Source organism: Lissotriton vulgaris, chromosome 11, assembly GCF_964263255.1.
Source record: "Lissotriton vulgaris chromosome 11, aLisVul1.2, whole genome shotgun sequence".
Classification (NCBI taxonomy): domain Eukaryota; kingdom Metazoa; phylum Chordata; class Amphibia; order Caudata; family Salamandridae; genus Lissotriton; species Lissotriton vulgaris.
The window spans coordinates 163,936,448-163,964,191 of NC_141699.1; the positions used below are offsets into that span (position 1 = coordinate 163,936,448).

The following is a 27,744-nucleotide window of genomic DNA, read 5'->3' on the forward strand; positions in this document are numbered from 1 at the left end:
ACCCAGTGCACATACAGATGTTTGCACAGGTGCCCTGCTGTCCTCTGCCTATGCATACCCAGTCAGCTATTCATGGACTTTTTGAAAAATATACATACTCTGACGTGTAAAGTTCATTCTTACCACTTTTTACACTGGTAAAACCACAGAATGAGAAATGGGAACAGTTGTGTTAGATTTACAGTTGCTGTTGACAAAATGATTTAAGCTCATCCCCCCAGCAAGCTTAAAGGAGCATTACCGTGGTCGCACTTGCACATGTACATGTTTTTTTTTAATTTCTTATCCAGATTTTCTTCTTTTTGTGTGAGACATCGCATCTCGGTTACTCAGAACTGGTTGCAAATGGGATCTGATAATGTTGAAATAATTGACTTGTCAAATATATCTACAAAATTAGGGTTGTCAAAGCTAAACACAGTCCATTCTAAGTGGGCCTAACATGGATAGTACTAGTGCAAATCTTCCACCCCCGTGTGTGTGATGGAGTAACCAACAACAAAACCATGGTGAATTGTGAGACTCCATGTAACAAAATACCTGTTTACCAACTTAGATAACAGTGCAAAAACAATCCACCCTAAAAGTGTAATTGCCTCTAACTTATGCTTTTCACAGTAGGCCAGTCCTGCCTACTGACTCTATTCTAACTTTTCGTAATAAACAGAACAGACCTATGGCATGGAACGTGACGCGGGCCGGGGGAGGCAAAGCCAGACCAGATAAGGACCCGCGGCGGAAACCCTAACGGCAGCATGACACCGGAAGTGAAAAGGGCAAAAGCCCCACAAAAATAGATGGTTAAGGATTGGGCGTGTCTTTTTGAAAGACGAACCGCCTAATAACAGGGAGACGGGCGGGGCGGCCAAGAGGGTCAAAAGGCGGCAGGGCCCGACCTTACCACAATCGGACCTCACCCTAATCGCCTTGGAACATTTCCCAACTAACCAGTCAGGCATGTTGTCTTTATCATTGGCTTGCCAATTGCACCAACTCTGGCCTGTATTGTGTTGAGCATAAACTTTCCCACAAGGCAACTATCATGTATGCAGTTTTACAGTTACAAGTATAGATACAATTACAGATGGGAAAAACAATAAACAACTCCAGCGCAAATCTTCCACCCCCAGGGTATGTCAGAGGTGGAACCAACACTAAACCCCTCGCCTACTACAATAATGAATAAAAATCCACGTAACAACATACCTGTGTGTAGAATACTATAACAAGCAAAGGTTTTGGTGTTGGGTATCCCCCCCCCCCCCCCCTTCCTCCTCCGAAAGACCATTCCGGATGGGGGTAAAGGATTTGCATTGTGATAATCCTTGTTATACCATTTTAGGATGACCTGATAATTTAAGTTGCCTGCTCCCTTTGCGGGCCTGTACCAGTAAATATAATCTTAAAAGGGGACATTCTAATTGGCTGGCCACAGTTCTAAGCAGTATTAGAGTGATCAAGGGCAGACCTGCCAACTGAAACAAAATACTCATTGTGTGAGCAGGGGGCCGGGCCTTGGAGGGGGCGGGGTCTGGTGCTGAGAAGTACCTACAAGGCATTTTTTGCCCCAACCCCGTCCTGCACCCCATTTACAAAACAAAGAGAAACAAGCATTGGCATAGCCAATAGGTCTCGCCTTTGAACCTTATAAGTGTTCAGCCATGCAGCACAACTCAGTGCAGGTCTAAAAAAAAAACAGACGAAGATGGCTCCAGCTACAACAAAGGGCCATTTCCAGGCTAGGGAGAGAAACCAGATTTATGTTTCTTTGGGAAAAGCTGATCACATCCCATTTGGCGATGCAGAGTGGGAAACGAAATTCGTTTTTTTAATTTTTTTCGATACTTACCTCTAATGGTACTTATCCCGTATTTTACATCCCCCCACCCTGACCCTCCCCTGCCTGACATCACCGCCCCAGTGTAACGCCCGGCACGGCCCGTGCCTGATTCCAAGACGTCGCTTTCCTAGAGCAGCGCATGCGCGCTGCGCTAGATTCAACCTAAAAAACCTCGCCTCAGCCAGACTCATATTGGACATCCCTCGGCAAGCTCACATTTACGGCAACCTGAAAGACCTTCATTGGCTCCCTGTCAACAAGAGAATAACGTTCCGTCTCCTCACCCACGCACACAAAGCCCTCTCCGACCTAGGACCCGAATGCCTCAACACGCGACTATCCTTCTACACCCCCTCCCGACAACTACGATTGTCCACTCAAGCCCTCGCCGCAATTCCGCGCATCCACAGATCCACCATGGGGGGAAGATCCTTCTCCTTCTTAGCGGCCAAAACCTGGAATTCTATCCCCACCCACCTCCGCCTTACACAGAACCACCTCTCCTTCAGAAAGCAACTAAAAACTTGGATATTCGATAAGTAAAACACCTCCCTCCCTCAAGCGCCTTGAGACCCTCTGGGTGAGTAGTGCGCTATACAAATTTTCGAACTTGAACTTGAACTTGCTGAGGCTGGTGTCGATGTCCTGGGGTGTTTTTGCACCCCATTATGGGCGTCGGCAGTTCAAACCCTATGAAAACGGGCAGTATTCACTGCCGCTGTGTGATATCGGCTCCTCACCTGGTGACGGTGGAGAGCCGATATTGTGTTATACTGTGGCACCGTGTGATTTGAAAGGTCTACAAGGGGTGGTGGCGCTCTATCTGCAGGATGTGTCTTACAGTATTTATTCTTAAAGAACAAGAGGATTCAGGAGAATCTGGAGCATAGACCAAAGAGGGTACCGACCTAACAGAGTGCACTTTTGTAGCCCATACACGTCAATTAAAGCATTTATGGATGTTGCAGCAGCTCCAAAAAATGGCTGCCACAGGTATCCATTTAAAGTTCCTCACTTCTGAGGGAGTGTGGCCTACATGTCTGATACTCCTATTGGAATACAGCCTATTGAATCCCATCATTCATAAACCAAGACCCAATAGTCTGGTTAATTTTCCACCAAGATCTTCTAGACACGTAGTGGCTTGCCAACAGAATAACCAGAAATAACAATTTTAACCAGTTTTACTGGTTTAAGAATAGCACTTTATTTTGGAAATAAAATACTACATGTCCCGTGTCTGCCCACAAACAAGGTGTTGCGTTTTCACATCAGCAACATTACACACAAAGACGCCTCCTAATTAACAATGACATAACATGAACACTGCATGTTTGGACAGGAAGTGCAAGGAAAAGAAGTATGCACCCCTACTCAGTATGTTTTGCAAATTTGTTACAACAGAGTTTTAGAACTGCTGGATGTTCACTTTGAATGTTTCAGAACATTTTTACTGCACAGATCTGTTGCATGAGTTGTGTCAAAGTAGGCCTCAGGGACAAACTAGACATCAGAAAATATCCAGGCATTCAGGGCTAAGTTAGGATCAGAGCTCAGTCTTGAAAAATGGTTTACAGCAGTGCCAGACTAATGCCATATGTAAATGTACATGTATTTATATAGCGCAAATCGCCCACATCGCAGGCATCTATTCGCTTGCTTAGGGAACCCGTCCTGGTATTCCCCTGTGAGATACCCCGGCAGGGTATCCACAAGGTGAAAGCCAGGCATCCCGCCGCGAGGGGCCGTTGTGGAGATTAAGCAAGCTATTGCCCAGAGTCGCAGAGTGTGAACCAGTGAGTCGAGTAGGCACCGGAGCGAGAATTATCGAGTCCGTGGAATTATTGAGCCCAACCCCCGTCGGGGCGGGGAATTGAACCCTGGTCCAGGGCCGATCTCAGCTTCCGGGTCTGCCGCCTCTAACCCCTGAGCCACACTTCTCCACTGTACTAGGCGGATACAGTGAAATCCATGAATGCCTAGAGATCACTGTGATAGAGCGCAACATGCAAGCACCACCAATAATTTCCCAGGTTTCTAGATTGCTACCAATAACATGTTGATGAATTTGCCTCTGTGGTAGGGATACTGTTCCGTAGTACAGAGTTGGGTTCAAAAACTCGTCAATGCCCATTTTTCCATCCAGCCCAGCAGAGGTGGCGATGCGTCTGCGCACAAACCTCCCCATAGGTGGTCCAGTCTGCTGTAGGTTCTGGACCGCCACGGTGTCACATCCTTCCGGGGCGTGTCTGCATAGCGGATGCAGTAATGCAAACGGTTAAGTCTGACCAGGATTGACAGCATATGGCTGCTGCCTCAGGCTCCTGCAGCCCAGTCTCAAATTCCTGTGTGCAATTCATCCTAGCTATTGGTGATGGTTGGTGATGCAGGATTGGGCAAGCAACATTGGATGTTTGTTGTTTCATTGGAAGGTTTCTTGTGTAATAATATGCTGCCTATAAGAATGCAAAGTTAAAGATGGTTGCAGTGCCTCTCTCAAAGTGTTCTAGGGTCTGGAAACCCTAAGACTACTTTTTTACATTCAAATACTTTTCACTTTGCCTCTACTTTGCACAGTTTAATGTGCAAGAAATGATCCTTTATCTTCTACCCACTCAACCCTATGCACCCTTCAACACTTCCCTGTCTTAGAGCCTTCCTTTCTCCCCTTGTCTCGTGTCTCTTTTTTCCTCCCACTCATATCAATGCCTGATTTGACATCCTGTCAACCCATTCTCAAACCCTGCATTACCTTTTGTTCACAGAAAAAAGCACTTCTCTGCTGGCTTCACTGTGAATCATGACATTTGAAGCGCGTGACAGTGGGAGCAGGGTTGACCCCCCCATGTGTTCCAAGTTTGTCATCAGAGAAATCAACCGATAAAGCTATCAATGCCCTGCCCCGAAAAAGGCTATGCCACGGTGGCAGTGTTCAAATTATGCAAATTCAAAGAAAGGGGCATTACAAGTATATTTTGGAAAAAAATCTTCGGCCAAATCAGCCTTTGGTGTTTTGTGAAATATTGTTTATATTAGTTCTACATAATATTATCCATGCTAATATAATAAAGAGAGAGCCCAAACCTTTGAGGCGGGTAATCTCAGGAACCACAGCACCAATCACAACACCCAATACAGCGTTGGAAAGGGCAGTTGCAGCAGAAGGACATAGGCTATGCAGACGCCCACCATATACATTTAAAAGGTTAAAGAACCGTGCCAGCAAAGTAGTCCCTTGTGGGCGTGTCTGCGTTGTGCTGTGGGCTTGTGCTGGGGGCGTGACAAACGCTGGGGGCGTGTGGTATGTTCCGCCCTTCATGCCATGTCTCATATCGTGTGCTAATCCCACCCTGCTCCCTTTAAATACCCCTGCACCCACATAATCAAAACCCACCCTTACTCCTTAAAATACCCCAACACCCTTACACACTAATCCATCTTAACCCTATAAAAATACCCTGTACCCCAAAACCCAAACCTAGCCCTGAAACCTATAAATACCCCTGTACCTCAAAACCCAAACCTACCCTGAACCCTAAAAATACCCTTGTACTCCAAAACCCAAACCTAGCCCTTAACCCTAAAAATACCACTGTACCCCAAAACCCAAACCTACCCCTGAACCCTAAAATACCCTGTACCCCAAAACCCAAACCTTGCCCTGAACCCTTAAAATACCCCTGTACCCCAAAACCCAAACCTACCCCTGAACCCTAAAAATACCCCTGTACCCCAAAACCGAAACCTAGCCCTGAACCATTAAAATACCCCTGTACCCCAAAACTCAAACCTACCCCAACCCTAAAAATACCCCTATGCCCCAAAACCCAAACCTAGCCATGAACCCTAAAAATACCCCTGTACCCCAAAACGCATACCTATCTCTGCTCCTTGGTTTTCAGCTACTTTACGTGAAGAAAAAAGCTGCTGCAAAAAACTAGAACGCAGCTGGAGATTAACATATAACACAGAGGCAAAACTTATTTACAAAACGGCCTTAAAGCAATTTACCAAACTAAAACAAGCGGCCATGAGAGAGTTTTTTGCCTCGCAAATCAAAGACGCAGACAACTCGGCTAAAACTTTGTTTAAAATCGTTAAAGACTTTGTCAAACCCCCTGCAATGACACCTAACAACTTAGCCAACCAGTCTCTTTGCAATGGACTATCAGATTTCTTTCAGGATAAAATTGAGAAAATCGCATCCTCCTTTCCTCCTGTGGTAGCATCTGATCCCTCACTTCCCCCGGTTGCTATCAGCCATGACACTGTCCCTACCCTTATGGCATTCAAGGACCTCACCCCTGATCTTGCACTTAAACTTCTTATACAATGCAAATCGGGTTCTCCTCTGGACCCGGTCCCACCGAAGATTATGAGTGATTTAGCTTCCCTATTGTTAGATCCACTCACTTCCATTTGGAATGCCTCTTTACAACTAGGCCAATTCCCTTCTGCCTGGAAAGAAGCCTTGCTTGTACCTATCCTGAAGAAAACTGATGCGGACCCCACACAATTTTGTAATTATCGGCCCATCTCTCTCCTTCCGAAACCAGCGAAGGTCTTGGAAAAGGCCGTCCAATTACAACTTGCTGAATACCTACAGACCAATTCCCTGCTCCACGACTCCCAATCCGGTTTTCGCACGGGTTTCAGCACGGAAACCGCACTGCTGGAAGTAGCGGAGACTGTTCGAGAATGTGTGGACAAGGGCGAGGAGGCCATGCTGGTTCTCCTCGACCTGTCCGCCGCTTTCGATACGGTGTCCCACATAATACTTTTAGATCGCCTGGAACAGATCGGACTGGGTGGCACTGCCTTGTCGTGGATCACTTCTTTCCTCCAAGGACGATCACAGAGGGTTCTTCTCAGACCTTTTAAATCAGGATGCAAACCTCTAGCCCGTGGAGTCCCGCAGGGCTCGTCCCTGAGTCCTCTGTTTTTCAATGTATATCTGGCCCCTCTGGCCAAGGTAGTGGAGGCTTGTGGGGTCAGAGTGATCTCTTACGCTGATGATACACAGCTGATATTCTCCTTTAGAGATCACTCTGACTCCAGCCTCTCCAGCTTTCGCCACTGTCTGGGCGAAATCTGCTCTTGGATGGCCTCGAACCATCTTCGTCTTAACACCGACAAGACGGAGGTCCTGTTTTTTAATCAAAAAATGACCATACCCCCCTCACTTTGGTGGCCAACGGTACTCAATCCCCCCCCAACCCCGGTTCACACCGCCCGTAATTTGGGGTTCCAGTTCGACGATACGCTATCCTGTAGCCCTCAAATCAAGAAAGTAACTGCTGCTTGCTTTACAAAATTAAAGATGATGAGAAAAATCTTTCCATTTCTGCCGATGGACGCGCGCAGAACAGTTACTCAGGCCTTAATAACCTCCCATCTAGATTATGCTAAAAGCCTTTATGCTGGGGCCCCTTTGTATCTAATTGAACGCCTTCAGGTTGTTCAAAATGCGGCAGCAAGACTGATTGGCAATATCCCTTTCCGACACTCTATCTCATCGTTTCGCAAAGAGCTTCACTGGCTTCCTATAGCCAGCCGCATAAAGTTTAAAATACTCACTCTTGCCTTCCGAGCTCTGAACGGAACCGGACCAGAATATTTAAGAAAGCGACTGACTCTATCCCACTCAGTCAGAGACCTACGCTCCAACTACTTACGCCTTATGGTTGTGCCACGCTTCCGACGCACAAGAATGGGTGGCAGAGCCTTCGCTGTCCTTGCTGCCAAACATTGGAACGGCCTACCTCCAGACCTTAGATTCGCCCCATCAGAAGCACTGTTCCGTAGCCGTCTGAAAACGTTGCTATTTTCTTCTACTTAGATAGGCCCTCCTTCCTCTGCTGACAGTATTAGCGCCGGGACACCTCCGATGGGGGTAGCTGTGCGCTCTATAAGATTCATAAATAAATAAATAAATAAATAAATAAATATCTCTAAACCCTAAAACTACCCCTGTATCCCATAACCCAACACTATATCTGAACCCTTAAAATACCCAAACACCCCAAAACATATACCTCAGTACCCCAAAACATATACCCCTATACCCATACTTACCTTATCCAAACATTAAAAAAAACATGCTTTTACTACTCATGCATTTACAACGAATTTCGTTGTAAATGTATGCGTGGTAAAAGCATATCAAATGTAATGCCATGCGTTATAATGGCTTTGTGGAGTCATGGTACTTTCGTAATGAAAGTATGCGGAGTGATGGTATGCGGCAAGAAAGTTGCGGAATAATGGGTGTTTACCCTCCCCCGGTAAGTACATTGGTGGCACGGCGGCCCAGATCTCCAGCAACATACTCATATTTTTTCACCACCCATTTGAAAAATGCACAGGTCTCTCTCATTGATGGCCAGCACCGACATACACTTTTAGACACACCTCCCGCCACAAGTTCTGGAATTGCGAACTTTAGAGCTGGGGAGCTACGTTCGAATCTCGCCATCAGCTCAACATCCTGTGATTTCAGGCAAATCGCTTTGTCTCCATGTGCCTACCACAAATGAATGTGTTCTTCTGTAATGTAAATTGTGCTCATGCCATGTTGTCGAGTTTGCGCTATATAATATTGCAAGGAAAAATAAAGTAGGGAAACTCGAGTTCACACACAACTGAACGCGCACTCTTAAGTGCATCAGCAGTGCACTGTGAATCGGAGCGTTTCACAGGCCTGTCACAGATAAGAAATGCTATCAAAATGAAATCGTACAAGACAATATACTACTGGCCGGCAGCAATTCATACCCGGACAACGTCGGGACAGGCTGCTAGTATATATATTTATTTTCTTTATGTCGCTATCAGCTGCTGCACCAACCGACGTGGGTGCAAACTTCTGCATTGGTGAAATGTATTTCAATTCTACGAGCGAGCATGGTTCTGTTGTGACCACAAACAATGAAGCACACACCAGGAATATCCTTATTGCTATTTATTATGCCAACATGTTAAAAATACGGGATAGACGCATTTCGGCACCATAAAATGCTTATGATAAATATGGATATTTTGGATGTGGAACCTTGTATCTCAAAATGTGGAGAGATAATGATGAAATTTGATCCACTCAAAGATGGCCGACACAAGAAAATGATATTGTGAGCTTCTTTGCCCTTTGTCAATTTCAATGAACAATGTATTTGCCTTCCTTTTTCTGTTTCATTTGTTTTAAAAGGTTGAATGAAATGAAGCAAACAAAGTCTGCTCCCAGCAGAAGGGAGCTTTGAAAATGCACCCACCTCAGCTCAGCTCGTCATGAGCACAGGAGCACTGTGCCGAAGGGGAGCATCATATACTTGTTATCCTGCTCCCTTATGTGCCTCTTTACCATGTCGAAGGATAGCCTTTGCTTTTGAACAGCCAAGGTAAAGTCTGGGATAAACTCTAATGGTGGTTTAATCAAATCTGAACTCTCCATGCTTTCTGGTCGCTTGCAGGATAACATCTCTGTCACGGTAGTTCAACATTCTCCCTATGATCATACATACGACTTCGATGGGGGCATTGATGAACTGTACCCACCATCAACAGAAAAGAAGTCAGATAGCTCTTTAATCCGCAGGTGCTTCAAAACCCAGTCTTCAACCAATAAGTCCATGCTTGACCCCTCTACTAGTTAAGGGCCCACGCCAGATGGATGTTGCTTCGGCAGGAGCGCCCCTTCAAGTCTTCTAGTTGGGCCTGTACCAGTACATTTTCCTTCTTGAACACTGTCACTGTAGACTTCAATGTTGTCACTTCCTCCTTAAGTGTCATGAGCAAGGATTCTGCCTGTCTCACCGACCTTTCTAAAGTCCGTACAGAGCAGCACAACTTTTATCATCACAGTATCAATTTCTGATTCAAGGGTGACTTTGGCATCTTTCAGGACCGACGGGACGTGTCTCAGCATGGATTCTTCCTCTGTGACAGAGTTTTCCTGTGATTGAGTATTCAAAGTTGCGCTTTCTTCCTTCCGTGATATTCCTCAGAAAGGCGTGGCTCTCCATTTTTACCTGCTACGTCTACTTTGGTGCCTTTTTGCACCACATAACGTCATGATGATCCACACTGCGACACCACCTCAACCAGTTCCACTGCGAGTATGGTTTCACCTGCCCCTCGTTCACCTGGGCATGACGAAGGGGGTTACTCATCTCAACCAATAGCAGAGGGCATGAGCCTCTTCATTCGCTGATGGCCGGTTGATTTTGGCCCGATTGATGGGACGAGGGTCTTCTGAATTGGATAATAGTTCTTTAAACAGTGTTACACAAGGGGCTACATGATAGGCCAGAGCCAACTGCTGTCTGATGCTCCTTGTCTGTCACCGATGAAGTTTGTGTCTGTTAGCAGCAGCCACACAGCCTTGCCCTCTCTCTAGCCACTATTTCAGGCCTCGCCCAAGGCAGTGGCAGTGTGGTATCTGTGGGGTTTTCACCCTGCAAGAATGACTTCTCAGTCCTCAATCAATCAGATACTTCTTCCGCAAGCCCCCTCACCCGCCATGTTACCGGCACAGAAGTATGATGGAGCATCACCCAGAAATGTTAAGAGGCGAGGAAGAGTAGGGGGAATAAAGCGGCCCACCTTGCAATTTTGGCATTGGGTAATACGATCCCAAGCCGCAGGGCTCTGTTACTCACATGCCACCATGTTGCTACAGCAGACTTGCCAACTCACACAGTGCCACTGTGTGTCACACGATTTCAGCTCCCTTCAAACGGTCCCACAATGAGGAGCCGTAATCACACGGTGGCAGGAAAAACGAACTGAAAACACCTGCAAATACTAGATTTCCAGCACATTTTCGGAGGCAGTAAACAGCCTATGTCCATTAAAAGGTGTGGGGAAAAAACAGGACATCGGCAACAGCCTCAATGACCCTTTGTTTTTTTGGAGAGAGGTTGGGGGCCTGGTGAGGGGCAGAGTGCCTCTTAGCTCTTGGCACCAGGCCCCACCCCTCCTCACATGGTGAAGTTATTTTGTAAGTTGGCAGGTGTGCTACAGCGTGGCTCTCCCGTTGTTATGCGGCTATGCATCTGTCAGTGAGACCCATTTGATCCAGTGAGCGCCGCAACCAGGACACCACACCGTCCTCCACTCTGCCTGCTGCATCTTACAGATGGCGGATAAGTACCAAGATATTGAGTGAATTTCACCGTGGCTTGCCAGAGCTTCCCTGAAATGTCGCCATGTCCGGCCCTTGCCCACGACCCCCCAAAAACACCCTTTGTTGGTTTGGGGTTTTGCTAACGCATTTAGCATGATAGCAAACGGTTGCCCCTCTCAACAGTGTTGACACACCTCCAGTGCTTAATATGTGTAAGTGCCTGTTGGTGGTGGCTCAGACATTTTTGGGGGCCTGGGCTTATTTTTTCATTATACGTTTACCTAGAGAGATCAAGGAGAAAAAAATGGAAAACTGATAGACAGTAAGTATAGGGTGGTGGCAGAAAGAGGCATGAGATGGAATCAAGGCTGGGTGGCCCTGGTATTTGACAAACCCCAGCACTCAGCGCATTGGTGGTGTTCATCTTTTTTACAAATTAAGCACTTTATAGTTCCTTCTGTGTCTTTTGGTGCTGAAGCTCCTGGCTGTTTTTCACCTTTGCTTGACTGGGTCCATGATAAAAGTGTTGTTTGTGGCTTAGCATGGTTGAGATGTCACCGTAGAGATCTTCCACAGGACATTTGAGGTGATTGCCATTACTGGGCTATAGCTTGCCTCCGGCTCCTCAGTCCTGATGATTTTGTAGCATCTGCCTGCAATGTGTTGGGATGATTGGGTTCTGTGGCGGTTGAGGGTGTTTCAGGTTTGGGAGGTGATGGCAGATGAGAAAATTGTCTAACCAAGTCTGCCATTACACTTGTTCATTGAAGAGTTTGATGTGATGGACTTGCCTAAGAAGTGCAACTTTGAAGTTAGGAGAAGAGCTACGTTTGGGGTGTGATTTTGTGGTTGAGAGAACGGTCACTGTAGGAGGTGCGGTCCACTGAGACGTGAAGTCATTATTTAAATCTAGTGGCGGCTCCTCTGCTAAGGCACAGGAGCATCGCCCCACTGAGCAATTAAAAACAGAAAAATAAAATGATAATAATTTAATTGTATTATTTATTTTATTTGTGGGTTTATACCGTGCTAGAATCGACTCCCGAAGGAGTATCTCTGCGCCCAACGCCCGTGACAGATGGAATAGAGAGCTAAGACCTAGATGACATACTAATACTGAAACAGAAAAGTTTTCAGCCTTTTCCTGACCGTTAAGTGGTCTGTACACTGCCTAAGAAAGATAAGGAGGTTGTTCCATAGTCCTGGGCCAATTTAGGATAGGGCTTTGCCTCCCTGTCTTACCTTTTTTACCAAAAGGACTTGCAAGAGCAACTGGTTGCTGGAACACAGGGTGCGAGCTGGGTTATAAGGAACACATTTTTTGGCCAGATACGAAGGACCCAGCCCATGCAAGCCCTTATGGACCACACAACAGGTCTTAAATTTGACCCTTAGGTGGATTGGTAGCCAGTGTAATTTTTCCAGCAAGGGACGTGAGGGGGATCTGGGCGGGGAATTTAGAACCAACCTTGCATCAGTGTTTTGTGCAACTTGAAGCCTGCTATGTACACCCTCATTGGCCGATACCAGCAGACCATTGCAATAGTCCAGGCGGCTGAGCACCAGGGCCTGGACCAAAGTTTTTCTGGTACTGTCTGGAAGTAGGGGGAACACTTTACGGAGTAATCCGATAACGTGAAAGCAGGACCCTGCTGTATAATTCGCATGGTCCTTCAGGGATAGGTCTTGATCCAATCGAACCCTCAAGTTCTTCACCACCTGTTTAGGGCTAGGGGCAGAACCTAGATCAGAAGGCCACCAATCCGGAGTACACAGCATTTTGGCTTCCCCAAAGAGCATAACCTCAGTCTTTCCTACATTGCACTGTAGGAAATTCGAGGTCAACCACTCTGAGACAGCCTTCATGCCTTCGGAGAAGGTCTGTTTAACCGCGGGGGTGAGTGATTTAAATGGGATGAGGAGCTGAGTGTCATGAGCATATGACACTGGGATGAAACCAATAGCTGTCATAATCCTGGCCAGGGGGGCCACATAGATATTAAAGAGTGTAGGGCTCAAACATGAGCCCCGAGGCACCCCCTTTGTGATTTTTACTGGGGCAGATCGAAATGCACCCATGTTAACGCACTGTGTGCGGCCAGATAAGAAGCTCCTCAACCAGGCCAGTGCCGAACCCTCAAGCCCACCCTCTGCCAAACGTCTGAGTAGGATGTCGTGGGATATGGTATCGGACGCCGCCGATAAATCTAATAGCACCAGAACCACTGAATGTCCCTTATCCAAGGACATACGAAGATCGTCTGTAACAGACAAAAGCGCAGATTTAGTGCTATGATTTGGCCTGAAGCCGGACTGAGAAAAGTCCAGACTCCCTGTTCGCTCAATAAAGCTCGACAGATGTTTATTAACGTGCTTTTCTGTTAGTTTACTCAGGTAAGGGAGGAGAGATATTGGCCTGAGGTTGGACAAATCAGTCCAGGGGATGGTGGTATTCTTCCGGATGGGTCTCACTAATGCCTTCTTCCAATCCTGTGGAACTCGGCCCTCGGATAGCGAGAGGTTGACCAGGGACTGGATCACAGGACCGAGCACCCCGCCAACCACTGGCATAACTCTGGCTGGAATGAGATCTGATGGACAATCACTCTTAATTTGACCAATAAGGTCCTCAACCTCCTCCACAGAGGCAGCCGGAAACATATTCAGCATGGTGAGATTGGTGACCCTCTTTTCCTGAGGTGGTATCAGAGGCCGACCCATAGATAAACTAGAATTGGAGATTTTATTATAAATCCTGTGTATCTTATTAGTAAAATAGACGGAAATGTTGTCACATAATTGTTGCGACGATACCTCAGGACTCTCGCAGGCTGTAGGTTTAATAAAAGTTTGAAGAATTTGGTACAGGAGCTTAGGGGCGTTGCCTGCCTCCATAAATTGAGAACAAAACAGGTGATGGACCGAATGTGGATCAATGTCACACATTCATCCCAGTCCAAAGATCTGGGCCCAAATCCATCGTTTGTTTGCACTCCACACCACCCTGGGTTAGACAATGGCGATATGCAAATCAGCTCTGACCCTGTGCCCCATGGGAACAGTCCAGTCCGAACTACAAAAGCCATGTCCTTCCCAGAACGGAATCAAGCATCCGAGGACCGGACCGGTTTCGAGGTAACACCTCTCATCAGCCCGGCTAGCTTGACTCCAGTGGTGTGGAGTGCCTGGGACCCACGTCTGAGCATCCCCAGTGCACTTATGGCGGCAATTGCAAACAAAACAGGTGATGGACCGAATGTGGATCAATGTCACACATTCATCCCAGTCCAAAGATCTGGGCCCAAATCCATCGTTTTTTTGCACTCCACACCACCCTGGGTTAGACAATGGCGATATGCAAATCAGCTCTGACCCTGTGCCCCATGGGAACAGTCCAGTCCGAACTACAAAAGCCATGTCCTTCCCAGAACGGAATCAAGCATCCGAGGACCGGACCGGTTTCGAGGTAACACCTCTCATCAGCCCGGCTAGCTTGACTCCAGTGGTGTGGAGTGCCTGGGACCCACGTCTGGGCATCCCCTGCGCACTTATGGCGGCAATTGCAAACAAAACAGGTGATGGACCGAATGTGGATCAATGTCACACATTCATCCCAGTCCAAAGATCTGGGCCCAAATCCATCATTTTTTTGCACTCCACACCACCCTGGGTTAGACAATGGCGATATGCAAATCAGCTCTGACCCTGTGCCCCATGGGAACAGTCCAGTCCGAACTACAAAAGCCATGTCCTTCCCAGAACGGAATCAAGCATCCGAGGACCGGACCGGTTTCGAGGTAACACCTCTCATCAGCCCGGCTAGCTTGACTCCTGTGGTGTGGAGTGCCTGGGACCCACGTCTGGGCATCCCCAGCGCACATTGTGACATTGATCCACATTCGGTCCATCACCTGTTTTGTTTGCAATTGCCGCCCTAAGTGCGCTGGGGATGCTCAGACGTGGGTCCCAGGCACTCCACACCACTGGAGTCAAGCTAGCCGGGCTGATGAGAGGTGTTACCTCGAAACCGGTCCGGTCCTCAGATGCTTGATTCCGTTCTGGGAAGGACATGGCTTTTGTAGTTCGAACTGGACTGTTCCCATGGGGCACAGGGTCAGAGCTGATTTGCATATCGCCATTGTCTAACCCAGGGTGGTGTGGAGTGCAAAAAAACGATGGATTTGGGCCCAGATCTTTGGACTGGGATGAATGTGTGACATTAATCCACATTCGGTCCATCACCTGTTTTGTTTGCAATTGCCGCCCTAAGTGCGCTGGGGATGCCCAGACGTGGGTCCCAGGCACTCCACACCACTGGAGTCAAGCTAGCCGGGCTGATGAGAGGTGTTACCTCGAAACCGGTCCGGTCCTCGGATGCTTGATTCCGTTCTGGGAAGGACATGGCTTTTGTAGTTCGGACTGGACTGTTCCCATGGGGCACAGGGTCAGAGCTGATTTGCATATCGCCATTGTCTAACCCAGGGTGGTGTGGAGTGCAAAAAAACGATGGATTTGGGCCCAGATCTTTGGACTGGGATGAATGTGTGACATTGATCCACATTCGGTCCATCACCTGTTTTGTTTCCATAAATTGAGAGGCAATATAATTTTTGCGTGCTGCTCTGATATCCCTGTGATAGGAGGTCAAAGCAGTGTAGTAAAATTTTTTGTCAGCCTCCAAATGAGACAATCTCCAGGTCTTTTCCAGCTTCCTACAAGCCCTTTTGCGAGATCGAAGTTGGTCAGAAAACCATACTTCTTGACGATACGCAGAGCGCAATTTACATAATTTCAAAGGGGCGATGGTTTCTACCACCGAATCGATGGCAAGGTTATATTTAGATAGAGCCATCTCGATATTGTCCAAAGGTGTAATACGGGGTTCAACAAATGTCTCTTGAAAGACCTCCTGGGACATTTTATGCCGTTGTCTCCGCCACAGAGGTAGTGGTGGGGGCTGGTTAGAGGATTTGGTCAGATTAGGCATAGCAAATTCTATAATTGAGTGATCTGTCCAATTGACCTGTTTAGGGGGGTGACACACAATTTTAGGGGAATTAGAGAGGATTAGATCTAATGTGTGTCCTGCCCGATGAGTGGGGCCCGTGTTGTACTGCGTTAGCCCTAGTAGGGAGAGATCGCCCAACAGAGACTGGGCCTCCACATTATCCAGTAATTCACTGTGTACATTAAAATCCCCTAAGAGTAAGAAATCAGTGCCAGAATTAATGTGTGAGGCCAATGCTTCCTCTAAGGAAACGGAGAAGGTCGTGCAAGGGCCAGGGGGGCGATAGACCAAAGCTCCTTTCCAACTGGTCCTAGCTGCGATGTCAATCCTAAAAATCATTAATTCTATGTCTGCAATACAGCATTGGTCCAATATAGAAATGGCAATGCTTTCTCTATAGACTATGGCGATACCACCACCCATTTTAGTGGGTCGGTCCATCCTTACTATTTTGTACCCTTCTCGAACCCCAAGGGTGATAGTGGGGACCAAATGGTGTTTTAACCACGTCTCCGTTAGGAAGCATAGCTCAGGTTGTAGTGTGGAAATAAGATCCCATACCTCTATGTGATGTTTGGATAGTGATCTTATATTACAAAGCAAATTTTTCCAACCTGTTTGTGGGTTGAAGGCAACCACAGAAGGAGTTCCTGGTTGATAGTAATCATCAAATGGTGCCTGAAACTTGCAATGCCGACAGGAGAACGGTCCTTCGGGAGTGACCCAGTCTCCCTAGCACAGCCCGATATAGGGGCAATCTGAAGATCTAATAGAGCTTGGGTTGAGTAACTCACCCGTACAGGAGCGCAGCCGCCTCTGTCTGGAGATGTAAGGGTCATAGCCCCTGTCCCCATCCTGTCGCGGACGGGCGCAGACGGGCTTCTCCTTGGCTTGTCTTAGGTGCGTCCTTAGGCGCTCCCCTGCGCGCTACCGCTGCGCGCTCCGAGCGACGAGAGGGCTAAATAGCCTTTCCCGTTCAACAGCTAGAGCGCTAACCGCTCCAGTGGGCGGAAGAACCTGGCTCTCCCTGTCCCACCCTCCGCTCAACGGTACTGGCTACCGAGTCGGACCGGGGCGGGCAGGATCACACCATTGAGCACAGGCTTCCTAGAGGTAAGTGCCGGCCCCCTTCAGTTCCCCTTTATGGCACAGAAGGTTTAAAAACAACAGCGGTGCAAAATGCAGTAAGCACTTTATTAAAATGATTAAATTCAGCAAATTTTAAAATTCGGGCAAGCAACATAGGTCGTAGCTCATTTAAGTCTTACAATGCGTGAAGCGGGTCGGGGAGTCTCTGCCACCGTCCTCCCTACCGCAGCGCGCCTGCAGCTCCTTGCTGCCTAAATAGCCTTTCCCGTTCAACAGCTAGAGCGCTAACCGCTCCAGTGGGCGGAAGTACCTGGCTCTCCCTGTCCCGCCCTCCGCTCAACGGTACTGGCTACCGAGTCGGACCGGGGCGGGCAGGATCACACCATTGAGCACAGGCTTCCTAGAGGTAAGTGCTGGCCCCCTTTAGTTCCCCTTTATGGCACAGAAGGTTTAAAAACAACAGCGGTGCAAAATGCAGTAAGCACTTGATTAAAATGATTAAATTCAGCAAATTTTAAAATTCAGGCAAGCAACATAGGTCGTAGCTCAATTAAGTCCTACAATGCGTGGAGCGGGTCGGGGAGTCTCTGCCACCGTCCTGCCTACCGCAGCACGCCTGCAGCTCCTCGCTGCCTAATAGCCCTTCCCGTTCAACAGCTAGAGCGCTAACCGATCCTGTGGGGGGAAGTACCTGGCTCTCCCTGTCCCGCCCTCCGCTCAACGGTACTGGCTACCGAGTCGGACCGGGGCGGTCAGGATCACACCATTGAGCACAGGCTTCCTAGAGGTAAGTGCCGGCCCCCTTTAGTTCCCCTTTATGGCACAGATTTTATTTAATCATACTGGCTCAGTTGGTTGGGGAGTGGCGGGCTGTTGAGAGGCTGGGGAAGGGGTGGTAGGCACTTCCTAAGTGCGCATGACATTTTGGCTGCACTTTGCATGTTCTCCACCCAGGGTGCATTACTGCTGCCCCAGAAGAAGAGAAGAGGATGGATGAAAGGTGGCGGCCGGCTGGCTGGCCGGCCGCATGTATGTGTTTTTTTTTTTAATTTCCTCCCCCCTCTGCAAGGCCCCCCTGCCCCGCCCCACCCTCCCACGCCCGTTCAGTAGCAGCCGCTACTGGTTAATTCCATTGTAAGTCTGGACTTTTTTTGACAATAGCTTCATACTTCCTAGTATAATTTAACGTTTGCAAGAAAACTGAAATGTATTTTGAAAGAGAAAGGTTGTTTGTCTTTAGTGGTGACTTTGCCTAGCAGCTCTTCCAATCCTGGACCCATCCATCTGGTAGCTTCCAACAGGCAAGAAGAGGGAACATTTGGAGTTGGGCTCTGTCCAGGCCCCCTTCTGGCAGATTTATTTACATCACTTTCCAGATAGAGAAGCCAGGCCCCCTTTGCAAGGATGTCAGATGCGCCTGCCGATAAAGAGTCGCTTTCGCTGATTGACAAAATGAGGCGTTTTTCCTCTCATGTTTTTCTCATCTGCAAATGTCATCATGCAAATGTATTTTTGATATTTGAACAATTATATTTCTAAACAGTACTGTGCTATTTAGTGCACGTTATATGTAAAACAACAGGGTATTATAGTAAGGGCCTGAATTATAGTTTGACGGACAGGGTACTGTGTCACAACGACGACGGAAAAACTTGTCTGCCAAACTCTTGGTCAGCCTACTCTACTGTGAGTCAGGGGTGAGCACCGGGTTTATTCAGACTAAGTAAATATTATTCCTTCGGCATAAACCTTCCTCCGGCGGCCCGAGGGAGTACTTGGGCATTGCAGGTAAGCAATCCAACTGCTGTTCCTATTTAGAGTGGGCATTTTTTTTTTTACTGTTTGTCATTTTCCAGGAACATCCTGGCAGTGAGGGATAGTAGAAATTCGGGAGGACACGCACCCCTCCCTTCTTTTTTTTACCACAGCCCTGTGGAATAGGGCCACACACCCTCCCTCCCCAAAATAAAAAGCTACTGTCACCCCGTGGGTTCTGGCGCATCCCGGGGGTGGGGGTGTTTAAAGAGAATCTCTTTTTTCAAACTTTGGCTGCGGATCTCCAGGGGCCAATCACATTCCTTTTATGGAAGGTGTTTGTTGCTCCACCCACCCTTCCCCCCCCCCCCCCCCCCACCCCACCAGGTAAAATCTGCCCCGAGGACCTCATTCCCTGGGGCCATAGTTTAATTATGGGGGAGTGGGGCATTGGGCTCCCCTTCCTGAGCCTTTAAAGACCCCAGGTACATCATTCCCTGGAGCCGAAAACATTAATATTGGGGGTGGGCCTCCCTATTCCTTGGGGTCAAAATTATTACAGTAGAGGGTGCACATGACGTGGCCTCCCTACCCAAAACTAAAGAATCCCAGCGGAATCCACAAAACATAACATTGGGGTTCGCGGGAAGAGCCCCTGTGGTCTCAGCCGCCTCCCGCATTTGACCGGCATTGCTCCCGAGGGAGCTGCTTCTTCTGCTTGCTGCCACCCTCCCCTTTCTTTAAAAGTTGACTCCGGGGGTTGCGATCCCGAGGCCCAGAATGAGCTCAGGGAGGCAGCCCTCACCAACACAACCCCAAATATTTTTTTTTTTAAGTGATGGGCGGCCATTTTCTTTTTTTGTGATCCCAGAGGAGTTCCACAAGATTGTGGCAAAAAACTGCTGCAATTTTTTTTTCAGTTGTGAGGGTTCTCAGTAGGACCCTGCCACAAGGGCTAGGTGGGGGCAGTGTATCCCTATCCGGCTGTCTTATTTTTTGTTTCTTTAAAAAATGCAGGACAGGGAACTAGGTCCTTGAGTCTTGTAATGGCTGCCAGCAACAATTTTCTTCATGTTGCTGGCAGCCAATCATAGCTCTCACTAGAGTGTGTCTCCTGTGGGAGCGAATTGTCTGAAGGGAAAAAAGACCCCATGATCAATCTGAACACTCGTTTTTTTTTTATTGGAGCCAGGGTCTCTGGACACTTGTGAGAGTCCCTTGAACCCACCTGTCCAGATATACAAATATTTTTCGTGCTGAATATCTCAAAAACTACTGAACGGATTTACACCAAATCACAAATAGTATGCTTTCTGGACTAAGATCTCGCTTTCTGCCAAATTTGGTATAATTAATTTAGCAGTTTTTATGGTAACATCGTTTAAAAAAAGTCCATAGGAAAAGCATGAGGCTTTAGCATTTTGAACCCCCCCCTTTTTTTGTTGCGACTACTTGACAGATCACCCTGAAACTTTCCACGCCCAAACTAGGCAAAAAGTATCTGTTTTTTGGAAAGGTTCGTGAAGATTTGTCAAACGGTGCCAAAGTAATTAGCAAAACAAAAAACGAACTAACTAACTATAGCTACACGTGGCGATTGCTCCGGGTAATATATTATGTATATTGTTCATATTATTGCTCTTTGCGTACTGTGAGCGATGCATGCTTGCTTTAGAACTACTACTACTATATAATAGAGCAGCCTAATTTTCACACTCCCCTGCGCCAAGATGCCATGGCAATCGAGCGTTTTATAAATCTGTTTTATCTTATCTTTTTAGTTTTATCTTATTGTATATATACATTCTAGTACATCTGCCATAGACCCATTACCGACTTTCACGCTAATCACATAAGATCAATTCACATCAATTGAATCTAACTAGAACTCATCTATACAGTCAGAGGTTATACTGAAAATCTGCCATGGATTCCACCCTCCTGGACTTATTTTGGATGCCAGGCTGTTACAACAAACAGTGGGGTCGACACTGCAGAGATTTAATTTATTGCCTTTCGTTTATTCAGAAAGGACCAAATTCCCAAAGACTGGCTGTCGAGATATGTCGTGTTTGCAAGCATCTCATTGTTTTTGCCAGGATTTGCACTTGAGCAAACGTGAAAATATTGAGAGCAATTTTGAAGATGCACGGAGCGTATCTTTGCAAATTCCATCTGCTCTTGACATGTCAAAGAGGATCCAGGCGTCTTCGGATTTGCTATGGTGCAAAATGCATGCCTTAGAAAGATGGCTGGAATAAACCTGCACTGCTCAATGGGCGCATTAAGCACCTGAGTTATTTTTCTGGTGTTCCATGTTATGCTAAATGAAGTCTTAACACAGTGATTGCAAATAATCACAACAATTGATAAATGTATATACAATATAAATAATGTAGCCAATAGTGATCATGAAAATCCAGAAGAGACCTGTATTGGGAGCGGTGTTTAAACACATATAGCAGAATGACTTACATTAAAATAAAATATGGAGGAATCCCCAGGAAATACCAAGCGTGTACTTCGACTGGATGTCACCTATTTGTTCATATGTTCAGTCCAATAAAATGAATATGCAAATGAGTGCGCGCTCCCAGCATGCCATAGCAGAGCTTTCCCTTGGCACTGTATGCCAGGATACATTTAGAATCCATGCCCACGCTTGGTACAGTGCAATTACACCCCCTCCCAAGCCCGAGAAGGCATAATTATTCTCACGAAGCGCAGTACCTGCCAGTCAAACTTCCTGGAGCAGGAGCTGAGCTTGCGTCAGCGCGCGTGTGGGGAAGGAGGAAGAGGATGGGAGGAAGGGAGGGGGGTTTAACTAGAGCACTGGTACTAGAAAACATTTCCCCAGGGGCCAAAAGGTATGGTCTGTGGCATGCCCGAGAGTCGGGTGCCTTAAGGTGGAAGTGAAACATGTACATAGTGCGGACAACACGCAAAGCCTTCGCGGGGCTTCTTCGCTCATACTCTAACCTCATCTGCCAAGAAATCAAGACAAGGAATTCGCTTTTGATGTAAAACGTGAGAAGGAAAGAAATACTCCTCTGGTGGGCGGAGTGCACAGTGTGAAACCAGACGACCTGGGATCAATCCCAGGTTCTCCACTTGGCCAAGCTATGTGATTCTAAGCAACTGTTTTATTTCACTGCATCATTGTAGGAATTTGCATTTCCTAAATTGCGAAAATTAAGGAATCGCAATTTAGGAATTGGAAAATCCTATGCATCAAGAAATCCTAAAATTTTGTAGGATTTCTTAATTTTCGGAATTTGCGATTCCTTAATTGCGAATCGCAATTAAAGAATGGCATTACATTGATTCCTATGGGCCTAGAGGCCCATAGGAATCAATGCCGTTTTGCATTTCTATTTTTTGGAATTCGCAATTTGTTGATGCATTGCAAGGGTGCAGAGGGGGGTCCAAAGGACCCCCCCCCCCCTGCACCCCTGAAAAGTATTTTAAAGTGCATGTTTCACACACACATGTCCTAAGGACATGTGTGTCTGTAACATGACACTTTCCAAAATGCATTTTTGTGCTTTTTTAAAGAATTTCGCAAATTAACACGAGGGTCAACCTCGTGTTAATTTGCACTTCCTATTTCAAAATTCGCATTTTAAAAAAAATTGATGCATTGCATTTAAGGAATCGCACAAATGCGATTCCTTAAATGCATTCGCATTTTTAGGAAATGCAAAAAAAAGCGAATTTTGAAAAATTGTTTCATGCATCCCAAAAACGTATTTAGGAAGCGCAAACGGCCGAATTTACCGATTCGCACCGTTTGCACTTCCTAAATAGGTTGATGCATGTGCCCATTAGCCTCCTTTTTCTTCATTACCACATATGAGAGCACCTTCAAAGGCATGACTTCAGGATGTGTGCTGTACAAAACCTTCTCTTGGGTTTGGTTTCTTGAATGGTAATGTTGTTCCAATAATAATAACAATCTAGGCCACACAGTGGGTGCGCCTGACAAATGTCTTTCCTCTTGGTTCACTTGTGGCATTGTTGTCCAGAAGGGGAGGCATGATTGATTCTAAGTTCATATGTGAAAATCATCCCTTTTAATACATGGCTTGCAGTGCTGTGATTTAATCTGCTGTGCTATGGTGTTTAAGGTGTTCCTAACTATAAGATGTGCAGGGCATCGTCTTTGCATCTTTTGTTTGCCTATTTTATAGTTTTCTGATTCTTTGTGCTCTGTCAAGTAAATATCAGCTTAGTGCTGCTGTTCACAAGGGGGCCTTATAAAAAGGTCAGGAGGGCCACATGCGCCACCGGGCCGTACTTTGAGTATCCCTGAACCAGAGTCTAACAAGTGCTTAATTTGTAATAGAAAGAGGGCTGGTGCCCAAAGCTCTGCACAGAAGCCCAGGGCCTGCTCTAACACATGTCAGCCCACCAAATGCCAAGGTTGCTTAGTCTTCAAACCACCTCGCACTGCTTTAATCCACTGTCAGACACCCATTCACTTTATCTTACTCTTGCAAGAGCCTGTTTTCTTTATTTGTGAGGATTTTCCATTTTCTCTTTCTTCTTCTTTCCCGTTTTTGTCTTTTTCTCTCTCTCTTGCTCTTGAGAAAATGCCAAACAGGAAAAATAAGTTCTGGTCCTCGAAAATGAGTGTTGTTGGCCCCCACGACAACCACCAGATCAGATAAAGCACTGAGTCTAAGGGGCTGAAATGCAGTTAAAGGGTCATGGTTCTCTGTCGCAAATGGGTACCCTTTCCGCCAAACTTATGAACTCCACACCCAGGAAAAAACTCACTGGGGTGTGGGATCATTAGTTTTTTTTATTTTTCAATAACAAATGAAACGTTGACAGATGAAAACCCTGTTAAAGTTTGGAGTATGCCCATCAAAAGTGGTGGCGGACATCCCAAAAACATTTTGTACCTTGATATAAACCGCCATGACGTCAGTTCGTATCAAGCCCCAGATATCACCGCTGATGCAGTGGCAAACTCTAAATTTGGCAGGCTGGCAGATTTAACATCCTCTGCCATCTGACGGACAGAGCACCATCAGCCAAACACCAGATCAGCCCGTAAGATCTCAAAATATGCCTGATGCAAACAGTTCTTGCATTCAAAACCGGAGGTACAGAGGGCTCCCTCTCTCTGTACGTTGCAAGATTGCCCCTGCTTCAACATGAGGAAAATCACAGATCTCTAAAACTAGAGTAAAATCTGGAATTTGGCCACTAGCTCTTCTGCCCTTAAAGACTCTTTCAACTCAAGGGGTTTTCAAGCATTCTGAATTTGTTCTTGAAATGCTTGTACATGTTCCATCTCTCTCTTTGACCAATAACCCTCCTGCATGGATAACACATGATATTTATCTTTCTTCCTGCCTGTTTAATCCATCCATCCGTTTATCGCTCCTTCTTTCAAGCCTACAGAACTATATAATTCACAATGGCTAACTCTATATTTTATCGTTTTTAACCCGTTAAGCGCGCCGCAAATTCCGCCCCAGTGCGGACGTTCGATTGCGCTAACGGGAATCCGGACGTCCAACGGTCGTGCGCAGCACTAGCGAGGTAGTGCACGCGACGACCGTTGGACGTTCGCAGCACTGAACGGGTTAAAAAACGAGACTCAATAGTAAATAATAAGGCAAGATTTGCAAATACCACCATAACCCCGGGATGGCATTATTGGACCATAATACACTTTATCAGTGCAAACACTTAAAGACTAAACCATGCATGCTCTGTGGCATTGCAAGGGGTAGCATAGGGCGGGGATGTATTAACTGTGCAGTAGAATGTGAATGACAGGGGCAAATCCAACTGGAGTCTCTTGTGGAGCTTGTCAGGCTTGACTGCATCGCCTGCCAAAGAGATGCCCTGTCTTTGCACTCTTACACATTCCTGATATACACAACTCCTCTCCCATGTGTTCAGCAAAATCTCTTATGTGTTTCCTTTTGCCGATTCCAGTGTTCCAAAATGCCTTATACTTGTGCCAATTGTAGCAAATATGCTTTGAACATCGCTTGCATGGGTCCATTAAAAATTCTAAGGGGAATTCTACTGGTTGGATTAAAAATGACAAATCAAACCATATGACTTCTTTAGAAACAAAAATCCAGTTCCAAGCTGCTGCTGGAATAGGTGGAATGAACCCCATGGCGGTTAATTTGATGTCCTTAAACGCTTATTCGGAATGGAATTCCATGGTGTGGATCCAGATGTAGGCCTTTTGTGAAATTAAAGTATTACATTCTCACAAGACTGCTCTGCCCTTGTCCTTTCAGACACTTCGGACCGTGGAATAAATATGATTTTTCTTTAGCGGTCTGGCCCAGCTCAGGGGCTCTTTCACTGACCCACAGATAGTCCTCCCAGCCTTTCTCTAGCTGCTGCATAGGATCCATGCCCTTCCACTGCGCCAACTCACTTTTCGAACAGTCTGGCTCTTCACCTATTTATTTATTTTAATATTTTATGGAGCGCGAACTTGACCCTTGAGGGTATCAGAGCGCTTTACACAGTTACACAGTAAACAAAGCAAAATAGTCTCAAGTACAGAAATATACAAAGTTTGGGGAGGGGTAGGGTAGCTGAGGAGCATTGAGATAAAGGGGGCACAAATTAATGGATATGGTTATAATGGGATCAGTAAAAAACAGAAAAGAAGCCCCACAATTACTTATCAGGGTGAGTTGGTAATCTGCGGAAGAAGCAATAGTTATGGATTTGACAGACACACTGTGGTAGATGTGAGCATGCCATTAGCCTAGGAATTTACCCATGAGGAAAGTTTTGGTCTCCTTTTTGAAGCGTGATAGAGAAGCGATTTTTCGGATGTCAGGCGGGAGAGAGTTCCAAATTCTTGGTGCTGCTCCGGAGAATGCCCTGTTGTAGGTTCTTTTTTTCTGAAAGCGGGCAGGTTGGAGCAGGAGGTTTCTAGCGGACCGGGAATCCCTAGTTCCTCCAGACATCACCAGTTTCTGCACCAGATAGGCAGGGTAGTTTGTGTAGAGGGCCTTGTGAGTAATGCATGCAATTTTCAGCTGTATTCTAGCCTCCATAGGGAGCCAGTTTAGTGCTTTTAAATGTGGAGAGATGTGGTAAAATTTCCTAGTGCCTGTGAGTAATCTCGCGGCCGCATTGAGGCAGGTTTTTAGAGGAGCCAGAGAAATTTTGGGTAAAACAGTGAGGGTGGAACACCCGTATTCCAGCCTTGAGATGACTAGTGCTTGGACTGCCATTTTTAAGTCAGGAGCATCAATGAAAGGTTTCAGCTTCCACGGGTAGCTCAGGTGGAATCTGGCTGATTTAGCGATTGAGTTAATGTGGTCACGCATGTTCAAATTACTGTCGAGGAGTATGCCCAAAGATTTGGCAGAGTCCACAATGGTCGGCGGGCAGTTTAAGGCTGTGATGGCTTTGATCCACGTCTCGATCTCTGGGTTGGCTTTAGAGGTGGAGATCAGGAGTTTTCTTTCCATTGAGTTTCAGTTGGTTAGCGGCTAGCCATTGGACAGTTAGTTTCAGGGTTTCGTTCAGGGTAACGATCTCCACAAGTGATGTAATATTGATGTATATTTGGGTGTTGTCCGCATACAAGTGGTATGAGATGTTGGCGGTACGAAGAACTTCATTGAGTGGCTCTAAGTAAAGATTAAAGAGGGTGGGTGATAAGGTTGAACCTTGGGGGACTCCAACTGTGACTGGGGTGGGAGCTGATAGGTTGCAGTTAATGAGGAATCTCTGAGATCGGTTATGTAGGAAGGACCTAAACCATTCTAGGACAACGCCATCAAGCCTCATCCTGAGATTAAGACATTCGAGTAGATGAGTCAACCTCTCCCTGGGCAGCTTACTATCAGGCTCTTTCATTTTGGTGACTCATCAATAGAGTAGTCACCACCACAGACTGCATAAGACTCAGACTGTTTCACTTTGATGACTCATCTATCAGGTGACAGGTACAGCATAAAGGCCAGGCTCGTACAGTTCTATGACTCATTTATGGACCAGCCTTCCTCTGCTTGGGGCTGTCTTGGATATAAGGAACTTTCACTTCGATGATTCATCTAAAGGGTAGCCCACCCCTCACCCAGATGCCGCATAGGAGCCAGGCTATATTATTTTGCTTGATTCATCAATAGGGTAGTTCAGCATTCCGCAGGGGCTGCATAAGAGACACTCTCATTCTCTTTGATGACTCATCTTTTGGGTGGTGTAACTATCCTTAGGACTACATAGGAGCAGGCCCTCTCATTTCAATGAATATATTGACCAGTCTACCTCTGTCCAAGTGCTGCCTTAGGTATTAGGCTCTTACACTTCGCTGACTCATCTCTTCTTTCTCCCCAGAGGTGCCATATGAGCGTGAAGCCTTGAGGCAGCTGCTCCTGCAGAACCTCACCGAAATGGATCATGGAAAGGATGTGGAGGTCCCCAAAGTTGAGAGCAAACATGCCCGCCGGAGGGCCGTCGTGACTGAGTAGAACCATGAGGACACGACCAGAAAGTGCTGAACACTTAATAAAAATTATATATTTTTAACTGTCAATGCCTGTTTTTTTTCTCAAGTTGTAATGATGGTTTTTATTTTCAGTCAGGGACAATTTAATAAATACACTGGGGAGGGAAGCTTTCAAGCCTCATAACTCCTTGTGATTAATGAGTTGGTTCTTTGCCGACTGCAAAAACCCTGCATACAAGGTAGATAGAGAGGCGATGGGTCGAGGGCGAGGAGTGACGGAGACATACCGCAGCATATAGTGATGGTGGTCATGATTTTGAGGGCTGCCACAAGATTCCTGGGCTGGACTTCGAGAATGGCACAGTCATTTATTGTCAGAAGTGGTGGAAGTCAAGGGATTTATGAAGTGGGAACAGCTGGGCATAGAACACTTGGGTGATATCCGGGTCTGGTGGACTAATGCATCCACTTCAGGGGCC

The 27,744-nt window shown here is 46.6% G+C and overlaps 1 protein-coding gene across 1 annotated transcript in view; it reads left to right on the forward strand.

Annotated features, from left to right (window-relative positions):
• CCDC63 (coiled-coil domain containing 63) overlaps positions 1 to 27,350 on the forward strand; it is a 137,731-nt gene extending 110,381 nt beyond the window's left edge. The window contains exon 10 of the mRNA XM_086944722.1: positions 27,154 to 27,350. Coding sequence (XP_086800848.1) covers positions 27,154 to 27,287 — 134 coding nt within the window. The 3' untranslated portion in view covers positions 27,288 to 27,350. The remainder of the gene's footprint in view (positions 1 to 27,153) is intronic.
• The last annotated feature ends 394 nt before the right edge of the window (positions 27,351 to 27,744 follow it).